Source organism: Lipophrys pholis (assembly GCF_963383615.2).
Source record: "Lipophrys pholis genome assembly, chromosome: 12".
NCBI classification, from domain to species: Eukaryota; Metazoa; Chordata; class Actinopteri; order Blenniiformes; family Blenniidae; genus Lipophrys; species Lipophrys pholis.
The window spans coordinates 23013103-23023748 of record NC_137641.1 but is presented as its reverse complement, the minus strand read 5'-3'; the positions used below and the strand labels follow the sequence as shown (position 1 = coordinate 23023748).

The 10646-nt window shown below is 41.0% G+C and overlaps 2 protein-coding genes across 3 annotated transcripts; both read left to right on the top strand.

Annotated features, from left to right (window-relative positions):
- The first annotated feature begins 294 nt into the window (after nucleotides 1–294).
- LOC308117455 (uncharacterized protein) lies at nucleotides 295–2648 on the top strand. 2 transcript variants are annotated; one of them, XM_080476354.1, is made up of 4 exons: nucleotides 295–657; nucleotides 1486–1643; nucleotides 1747–1851; nucleotides 2298–2648. In XM_080476354.1, exons 2-4 carry the CDS (start codon nucleotides 1506–1508, stop codon nucleotides 2460–2462), a joined length of 408 nt encoding a protein of 135 aa, XP_080332480.1. In that variant the 5' UTR covers nucleotides 295–657; nucleotides 1486–1505; the 3' UTR covers nucleotides 2463–2648. The 2 variants fall into 2 exon arrangements, with proteins under 2 accessions (XP_080332480.1, XP_080332479.1); XM_080476353.1 differs by having other exon boundaries at nucleotides 507–657; nucleotides 1483–1643.
- A 299-nt stretch (nucleotides 2649–2947) lies between these two features.
- Nucleotides 2948–7543, top strand: edf1 (endothelial differentiation-related factor 1). Its single transcript, XM_080476352.1, has 5 exons — nucleotides 2948–3997; nucleotides 5165–5216; nucleotides 5802–5962; nucleotides 6768–6861; nucleotides 6960–7543. Exons 1-5 carry the CDS (start codon nucleotides 3920–3922, stop codon nucleotides 7019–7021), a joined length of 447 nt encoding a protein of 148 aa, XP_080332478.1. The 5' UTR covers nucleotides 2948–3919; the 3' UTR covers nucleotides 7022–7543.
- The last annotated feature ends 3103 nt before the right edge of the window (nucleotides 7544–10646 follow it).

Sequence of the window (10646 nt, the reverse complement as noted above, 5' to 3'; positions counted from 1 at the left end):
GAAATCTCTCCTCAATGAAAATCACTTTTTCTGAACACCTTCAGAAATAAGCCTGTTGGCGTGCAGCGTTAGCTACTTGTAATTTGACACCTGCTTCGTTGTGCCTGTAAGGAAATCAAGAATGAGCCAATGACACTTGTTTTAAAGAATAATGATTGTGTGGGTTTCCTCCCACAATCCAAAAATATGCAGGTAAGGTTAACTGGTGACTAGATTGTGTGAATGTGTGTGTGGTTGTCTGCTTCTCTGTTCCCATTCTGGAGTTTATCCTGCGGGGATTGGCTCCATGGGGTCACGTGGTATTTTTTAATATTTTGTCAAACGCATGATTATACCTCTATCCACTAACCGACCTCTTCTGTAAATAGGATTTTATCATTTCACTCATTGGGATGTAAAAGTATTGATTAATCTGGTCATTATCGTAAAGTGTGTTGAGTGAATGTTCCTCTGTTTACATTAACACCAGCGCGCGACCTCCTGTCAGTCGCCGTGACGTCATCGGCGTCAGATTCCAGGGATGTTTTTCGGGACAAAAGAGGCGAGTCTGAACAAAGTCTGAGCCGAGCAAACGTTTTCCGCTTCGCTGCGAGGAAGCTTCCCATTTAACGACCGGACATAACAGACGACCGAGTGTTTCCACCTCAGATAAACAAGGTAACTCCGCTTCTTGTCTGGAACTTTTCATAGTCGAGCTCTTCAGACTCTGCAGACGTCAAAACAACCGAGAAGCAAGCATAACTTTCTAACGTCGACTTAAAGCCTAAAAAGTTGATAAAACACACTAGACTTTAGATTAATTCTCGCGGTTAAATTAAAGTGTCGCTTAAAACCAGACGGAAAGTCAACTTTTTTTATTTTTCATCCAATGAGTGTTGAAATAGAAGAAGAAGAAAAAAACATGGCAGCCATCGTTCTCTAATCTAGCTCATTTTCATTTATTTATTCGATATAAACCGTTTGATATATGGTCCAGTTGTCATTTTCTTGTGTTTTTGGTGAGACCACGAACTAATGCATTTTTCTTGATGTTTCCATTTCATTGTGAAGACGGTGATGAACATAAAATCTGGTGATAGTAGAAACTACTTGTTAGTGAATCATTAGGATTGTACAGTTCACCCTTTCTGATAATAACACTCACTGGCCACTACACACACAAGCTTTTCAGATTTTCACCTGGCGGCAACATGATGGATTTAGAGATGCAAACGTGGTGAAGATTAACTGCTTCAAAGAAAGATGATTTCAGTAATAACCCTTAAAATGTTCTGGTCATATCCACTAAGGGATCCTTGATCTGGGAGAAGTTTTGTAATAAGTATCTATAAACTGTTGAGCATATTAGGATAGTTATTGTCATCAGTCATTCTGCACAGAAACCTTAAAACTGTCGTCAAAAAAACAAAAAAGTGTCTCCCTCTTGTGGTTTGTGTTTTTTACTCAGTGAAATCGTCCATTATTCTCTCATGCTGCGTTCAGCAGGTCTGTTTCTGTGAGCCACTATGGCCACCAAGAGCCGGGCGAGGTCGGATGAAGGACTGATGATCATGCAGGAGCTCGACGACCGGCTGAAAGAGCAGATCGACAAACTGGAGCACGTTCGTCTCGCGGCCGTTCAGCTGAGGGACAACCTGTCTGGGGTACAACGATCACAGTGGCCACCGTGATGTAGAAAGACTAAATGCTCAAAACTCATTTTAATTGATATGTATCTTTGTTTTGAATGTTTTATTTGTGATACAGAGCAACGGTGATTTAAGTCAGTCCGTCAGTGACCATCTGGAGTGGTTGAATCACCTGTCTGAGCGAGTGGAGACGCTTCACATGAACACTTCTGTTTTTGTTCAGGTAGGAAATGAATGGGTTTGATGAGAAGTCGATTAAATTCATGTATAACTCTCGGTTTTGTTTTGTATTGTGAGGTCCTTATTACTTTGGATTTCACTTGAGCAAAGAACGACAAAACATTCCAATTGTTAACACCCATGGATATAGAATTACTTTGTTTTAAGTGTGTTTAAAAAGTGACTTTGGGAAAGCTTTTTACTTTGAAACTTGCACAACTGCATTAGAATATTGGCGGGTTATCTTACACAGTGGGGTTCCATTCTGCACCTATATAGTTTACTCGTTTAATACCTTATCCATACAATTTGGGAGCATTTCAGCTTAAAAGTGTAAAATTACCTACGATAAGTTTCAAACTAATGTGGAGAACGCAGAATGAACGCTGACGGTATGCTTTAAATTGATTTTTATTTTTTTCACAAATTTTACTTTCATTTTGCTTCCAGATGAATCCAAAACCTCGAGCGTGGACAGGAAAGCAGTCTACTAAGCACAGCTACCGCTGGGGACGTCTTCACCAGGCGGACGACGCCCTGTCCGAGATGGCCTGGTCCCCCATCCGCACCCGACGCAACAGCGATGCCGCCTCTGAAATGTCCTGTAACTGGTGATGTTGAAAAAAGTGTCACATTTTGACTGCAGCTGCAGAGTAATGTGCAGGCATTGTGAACTTTATTAGTCTTTCCTTTCTTCACATGTCGTCGCAGTAGAATTTGTATGTAATTTTTGTACGTTTTCTTCTCAGCACGTCTTGTGATGGTGAACTGTGGTGCGATTTTTGATAAAAGTGTATCCGTCCAACGTCGTCGATTCTGTCTTTGTGTAAAGCAAATAGACTGATTTATTCATTCTTAGTTCAATCTATATATATATATATATATACACACACACATGTCTGTAAACATATACTGTATATTAGTTAAATAAATGCAACAATTAAAGGATAGCTGATGCATTGTTGAGTTACCAGCCTGGATTATATTTATTTACCTATATGTATAGAAAATTAAAACAAAGACAAAACACTACAGCTATTAGATTTTGTGTTTTTCGACAGGAAAACTTAAAATATATGAATCAATTCCCTCTTCTATCCATACCACTTTATACTGTTCAGGGTAGCATGTTGGTGGGGCCGATGCGAGCTAACATATGAGTGAGAGCAGGCTACGTCCCGGACAGGTCTCCAGTCCATCACAGGGCAAACACAGAGACAGACAACCACACACACTCACTTTCACACCTCAGGGCAATTTTTCACTAATTAGCCTCACATGCATGGCTTTGCAGCATTTAACCCATCCTATTCATAGTTGACCCTAATGACACATGCTAGGAACAGTAGGCTGCCACAGTGCCATACCAAAGGAAGCGGTTCAACCGTCCCGCTCAGGGATTCAAACCACACGAACATGTCAAGTCTGTTTATCTATTTTTAGGTCACCGCTGCCTCTTTTAGTGAAAAATATGCAAAAAAAAAACATGTGTTGGACATCTGATCTCATCTAGCTCGTGATGCAATCGCACTATCTAAACAGTTTTAAAAAGAATCCACTTTTTATTGTAAAGAATAAAGTGGCATCCCAATGGCAGCCTTAGTTTTTAATTAGGGTTATTTTGTTTTGTGTATTAAAAACAAAACTCGGGTTGAACCCTATTCTATTCTACTATGAATGTTCAACCATAACTGTTGAAGTTTGTGCACTTTGTTCTCAGTTACAGAGAGCAAATTTTGTGTAACTGTGTGATGTAACACGTGTCTCAAAAATGAAACTTCAGGCTGACAGTGGATGTGGTTCACGGCGCTAGAGCGGCAGGGGGCGCTGTGAGATGGCTGTACCGGCAGGGGGCGCTGCTGCTGTCCGCTGTTCATCACGGTGGTGTAAATAAAGCTCGGACAGAACTCGTGGATGATACTTGTAGAAGGAGCGTGTTGTGATTCATTAAAGTCGCACCGACCTCCTCTGTAAAGACCCTCTTCTAAAACACAACTGACTCCTACTTATTATTTTTTTATTATTATTATCTTTCCAAACGTTTACGGGTATTTTAGTGAAGCCCAGGAAACATGGCAGAGAGCGACTGGGACACCGTGACTGTGTTGAGGAAGAAGGGGCCGACTGCTGCCCAGGCCAAATCCAAGCAGGTCAGTGACTGTGGACGAAACACTCCACTTCTGCTCTCCACTCGTCCCGAACTGAAAATATCCTCTGCAATGAGATCCTCTGGATGTCCCCTGAGCACCGTGCTGCCATTTAATATATTTATTTAGTGTTATACTCGACATCTTCGGAGCGTTGGACGCTTCCCTCTGCTATTAACTTCCATGACTCGTATTATCATAACTAAAACAGCCTCGTCTGGGTTTGTGGAGGTTACGTATATTAACTCATCATCAATAATTCGACTTCGATATCACATTTTAGTCAAACGACACCTCACTCGGAAAGCAGTAAAATCACGTTATGTCCACAGACAGGAGCTAGCATTAGCAAGCTAAGCTAAGGCACCGACAGTTGCCGTTGGCTTCATTTTCCGACGCCAGTTTTGTTTTTAACACACATTTAAGTGTTTTTGTTGGAGCAGGAGATCATTAAAGACCCTGTGTGAATGCGTAAGTTTTGGGTTTGCCAGCTGATAAGTGACTGACGTCCCGAGATGTCATAAACACATGCAGTTTTTTTTTTTTATTAACAGGCAAAAATAAACACGAGAAAGTAATGTCCTAAATTTTCTTCCTCTCGTGGAAGTAACGAATAAGTAAACATACAACATAGAATGTTTTTATTGATCAGGCAGACTGTGTTTGTGTAATGCAGGGAGCAGGTTTCATCATAAGCTTCCTGTTGGCTTTTAATATTGTTGACATTACACCTGGTGCAGGTACACGCCTTAAAATCCGGTTTAAAATGAGAATAACTTAATTATACCGTCCATCTCTGACTCATTCTGTACCGAAAAGTTTCTTTTCCACTATAAATCACTAAAGACAGAAGTTATTTTTCTGCGGAAATAAGCTGGGGAGTACATGGAATAAGCTGAGTCACTAAGTTAAAGCTGAAATGTTTAACCAGATGTGAACGTGGCACCGCTTGGCTGTGACAGTGTTTGTGATCTTTATTTAACTTTGTCAATAGTCTGAGATAAGTGGAACGGTTACTTATTAACATTTGTGACTTGAATTATTGAACCCAGAGCTGATCAGGGTGTAACAATAAACCTGGTCATATTGTAATTCACTGTGAATAAAACTGGACCTTGTCTCTGTTGTTTCTATATTTATTTGACGTGTTTGTCACCGTCTCTTTTCCAGGCTATCACTGCTGCGCAGAGACGTGGAGAAGATGTTGAGACAACCAAGAAATGTAAACTTTTGACTTTTTTCTTCTTTTTTTGTAAAAGACCATTATCGCATTTATTTGCTTGACTCAGCGGTACACTAAGTACTTGCTGTATTGTTCCAAATGTAAGACTAATGCTGAATTTTTACACGGTTCATATTTGTATTCTTATTTTTAAATAAAGGTCATTAAAACAAATGTAAAGTATTATTTTTGAATAACAGTGATGGAACTCGCTTAACAATAGATCTTCGTCAAACTCCTGAGATGTTTCCTCGCTGCGTCCAGTTTTACAAATCGGTCCGCCTGCTCCTCCCATTTAAGATGCTGCATTTTAAAGACTGGCTGGCCTAACAGCCGTATCAAGCACCAGTATCTGGCTTGTCATACACCTGGTATGCTGAGTCAGTCTGCAGATCTCATCCAGCATGTTCCTCTTGTTTTTGAGTCCCCGTACGCCTGGAGCTCAATATTAGATCACCTATATGAGAAGACTCTTTCAAATCTCATTCTAGAGAAAGAAATCATGTTGCTTCACCTGTGTTATGAAAATGCAGCGTTTGCATGGACACCGTGTCATATGATGCTGATTCACCGGTTGTCACGCAGGGTCTGCGGGGCAGAACAAACAACACGTGGTGACAAAAAATACTGCCAAACTGGACCGAGAGACGGAGGAGCTCCATCACGAGAGGGTTCCCCTGGAGGTCGGCAAGGTCATTCAGCAAGGCAGACAGGAAAAAGGCCTCACCCAGAAAGACCTGGCCACTGTGAGTATCCAGACTGACTCTTGTTCTTGTTTGTTAAAATGTTGTCTGGGAAGAGAATTGGTGAAAGTAACATGATCAAGTAGTAGTGACATGTAATTTAGAGATCATTGAGAAGGCATGGTCTAAACGACAGTACAGGCATTTAATGTCTCTGTTTCCAACTACTTCTACTTCTATCTCCAATGTGTTTTTTCTGTGGTCCTTTTAAAGCACATTGAGGTGGCTGAAGTGGTAAATATGAGCAATTTAAGGAAAACCCATCCAGCAGTCAAGTAGAAAAGCTGTTTTATTCAAACGTTTGCCTTTATTACTGCCGTCATTTAACTTCTGATCCTCAAAATGTGACTTACCAAGACTTTATATCAAATGGAGTAGAAGGAGCGCATATTCCACAGCACATACTCTATAATGAGTGAGTAAAAAGAATAAACAGATTTTAAAATGTGAGTTTTTAGCTTTTGGGGGACAAAATAGCAGTTGAGACAAAAAATTGATGAAGAGAAATAATGTGTTTGATATAAAGTTTCTAACTGTAGGGAATTATTGTCATCAACTGTGAAACTCTTAAAAGTACGTGAATGTATTCATAGTGAGTGTGAGCCATGTAACTTTAATAACTCCAGAGGCTTGTAAAAAGTCTCTCTTCATATTTCTCGTTGCTCTTTAAACGAGTCTCGGTTTCATTAAGTTTGACGAAATATTCCCATTCAGGCAATACAAAGTTCTTGTTGCAGTAAGTTTTCATAACTGGATGCTCAGGCAGTGTAGCAAAATGATCAATTGTGTGTCAAACCTTCCTTTGTAGAAAATTAACGAGAAGCCTCAAATCATTGCCGACTACGAGTGCGGTCGAGCGATTCCCAACAACCAGGTCCTGGGAAAAATTGAGAGAGTAATTGGTAAGAATCCCCCTCCGCCCCCCCACTCCCCCTTTCTTCTAAATATTAATGATCAACTCTAAAGAGATGAATGTGCGTTCGCGTGTATTTTTGAACAGGGACGAAACTACGTGGAAGGGATATTGGCCTACCCCTGGAGGCCAAACCCAAGAAGAAATGAAAACAAAGCCTCGAAATCAGCCCCCCCCTCCCCTCCCCCCCGTCCCTCTCCAATAAAAACCTCCCCTCTGGTGTCCCTCCTGTCCCTCCCTCTCCCTGGGCTGATCTCTCCAGCGTCCTGTCCGAGGACCTGGTGCTCCTCTGCTTTGTCGCAGGCTGCTTACTAACACATTATCTCAAAACACTCTGTTGACCACTTAAACAAATGATCCAGTATCACCAACTCCAGGTTCTGTTGATTACTGTTCACCTGCTTGGGCTTTGGCATGGATAAAGTTTTAACTTCCCGATAGTGATGGTCCATCATTTAAAAACAAAGGGGGGGGAGTCTTTATCGTGATCAAACAAAGTAGTTTGAGTGACTTAAATTCTGAGCATGACGTTAAACCAAAAGTGCTTGATTGCATCTTTTTTTTTTGTTGTTCACACTTTTCAGACAGTGGCCGGATGTCATTACAGTATTGAAATGTTTTCATGCTGTGCTTTGTTTTGATCTGACAATAAAGTTTGACACTTCATGTGATGATTTTTTTTCTGTGAATTAATGCCATCTTAATACTGCCAGTCTCACCTCTTAAACATTTCTAACATGTTTTGCTCATTGAGAATATTCTCGATTCCTCAGGTCTTGGTAACGCAATACAAATGAATTTGAAGCCGAGGCTATAAAGTTCCAATGTGGGCCACTAGATGGCAGAATATCTCCACCATTAAATCGTACCTGCCATTGGTAAAGGAACTAACTCAGACTCTTGATAAAACTTAATTTCCTCACTGGCTGTTGTAACAATTCCACCCCCCCCCCCCCCCAAAAAAATTGATCTCTTTTCCTAATTAAAAAAAAGCATTTCGACACCAAAAATCCTCTCAATAGATTTTATATTATCAGAACAAGATTTCAACTTGCTAATCTTTGTTTTTAAATTATGTATTTAAACCCAAAAGCATACAATAACACAAGAAGTTGGTTATTGTGAGTCCCTGCTTTCACGAGCATCCACGTTATTTATCATACTTCAGTCATCAAGAGACATTTTCTTTTGCTGTTCTCATTGACCTGAATAGATCACAAATCGGGGGAATTGGCTCCACCTGTTGCTACCACAACCTCAAAAAGCCATCTTGTGATCCTTCTGGAATTTGATAAGCTAAAAGTTCCTTTTAAAAACAGTGCTTAGGCTTGTATCTTTAAAATAGACAACTGGTTCCGTCTGGATCACTGAGTGTTTGAACCAGCTGAATGGGGGAAGGCAGAGTACACCTTTTTCAGGGCGAATGCATCTTCATATGCTTAATCTAGTCACCAGTTAACCTCGGATGTACTGACTCACATTCATAAAGTCCCCTCGAAGCTGTTCATCAGTTCAATAAAGCATTCACAATGATTCCATCTCTAAAAAAAAAAAAAAAACAGGTCTTGATGAAGCTGCGACTTGCTGCGCTTCCCCATTTCCCCTGTCATGCCCCACTTCAGCCCATGGCTTATTGATTTCCCTGTTACTTTTGCCCGTGGTGAGGCTGCCTTCTGTTTTATTAAAGATTTATGGACCTCATTGTTGCAGAACAGCAAAAGCAGCATGTGCAAGTGCAGTGCAAGCGGGACGGAGCACAATGATAAAGACCTGTGCATAATGTCGGCTGATGGATAAATGCCCTTCCAGTTTCTACAGCTTCAGCTGCTGCGACATTTCAAGTGAATGGGAGCCTTCACGTTAAAATGCTCTTCAGCACACGTCTCATTTCTTTTGTGGATGATGAACAATCCCACCTTGAGCTTGCATCATTATCTTGTCCTAGTGACGGAACACGACAATTCTCTCCCTAGAATCTGAAACTAAAGCGGGAAAATGGAATCCAACTATCATAGTTGGGCTTTTGCTCCCCTGAACTGTCAAAACGTCCTCAACAAACGCCTTCTGGATCATGTGCAGCCTCATGGCCTCTGGCTATGTGTTGGGGACTAACAAGCTGTAACTGCTGGGTGCCACATACTGCAGCACGTTTTATAAACAACAATGTAAAACTCCAGGCTGCACCCAATGAGCCGCTGGCAACATTTTAACTGTGAATAGAAAATCTTGTCCAAAAAAAACTTTCCTGATAACTTCCTTATGGCCCAGTGAACGAGCTACCAACAAGTATAAGATATTTAAATAGTTAGCGGAACGAGGAGTTAAAGTTTGTGCACAAAGAGCCTTCAAGGTATTACCATAACCCTGTTCTATTTGGGATTCATAATGTTTATAATAAAGGGAATAAATGTATTGAAATGTGCACTTGCATCCTTGACAAAGTTGTACAAGTTGTAGTGTTTTTTTTAATAGCTTGTGCAACAACATTCATTAGTAATATTGTTTATTTATTTATTTGTATGCATTTGTCTAACAGTGGTTCCCGAAGTTGGTGTACCCCAGCTAGGGGGCGGCAGAGAGCTGCAGGGTGGCTTCAGCAGCAGTCTAAATCTGGAGGGCATTGGGATGGTTTTCCCTTTTGAGTTTTAAGAACTGATAAATACAAATAAATGCAGGGTGAACGCTTTAGTCATTCAATTAAATTTTTTATTTATTAACTTTTGTTTTTGCTTTGCTTGCTCTGTTATGTTTGTCTGTTTTGTGTGTGTTTTTTTGTTTGTTTTGTTGCTGTCGTCCGAACTAAACTTAAATTATTTCTACCCACCCAATTAAGTGTAATGAAGACACATTTAATTTAAAAGATAAGCTTTACGGCAAAATCATAAGTGTTACAACAGTTGCAGACGACATACAAAGACCTACCATTTAATTAAAACTCTCCAACGAGCACCAGAAGAGTGATGCTTTTTATCCTCCCAGTTGTTAATAGTTGGGGGACTAGCGGAAAGGAATTGGTTTAATCTCTTTGAGGGGGGCTCATCCCCTCTCTTTGAAAACTCCTGATGGAGTATATAAAAGCGAAGCATTGACAGGACCAGGTTCCCTTCATCTTAAGAACCATTTAATTAATCTACATGAATTAAATGAAGCTTTTGCTTGCATCTATGCCTGTGTACAGAATTCCTTAAATTATGTTTTGATGGGACATGTTCTCTTTTAGTTGTAAACTTAATTGGTTAGCTACTGCTTTAAAAGAGCATTTACACTTCGTCCCATTCCGTCCCGTTTGATCTCAGCGTGGGACATGTTTGCTTTTGTATTCTTGCTCTTTTGTGTTACAAGTTTGCCGGACTGGATATTCCTCCACATAAAGTATGCAGCGTCCTGACCGGTGCTCACTGGACAAACAAAGAAGAGGCTTGCTGTTGTTACCGGGGGGGGGGTATTTGGATTCTTGCTCAACAGGCTTCTTCACTTGGTGAGTGTGTGTTTGTGTGTGAGACAGAGAGAGAGAGATAAAGAGAGAGAGAGGGGGAGAGGGGGAGACAGAGACTGACTGCCTTCCTGGAAATGCCATTCCATTGGTCAAAACACCATAGCAACATAGTTCCACCTATGACAAGGGAGCTGCCAGCGGTTTTGAAGAAGTGATGTGAAGCAGAAAGCTGTGTGTGGTGGTGGTGGTGGTGGGGAGGTTGTTCTCGGAGGCAGGGGGGTGGGTGAGGGCAGGCAGGGGTGGGGGGAGAAAGTCTGGGGTCTGTTTTGGCCCGAGGC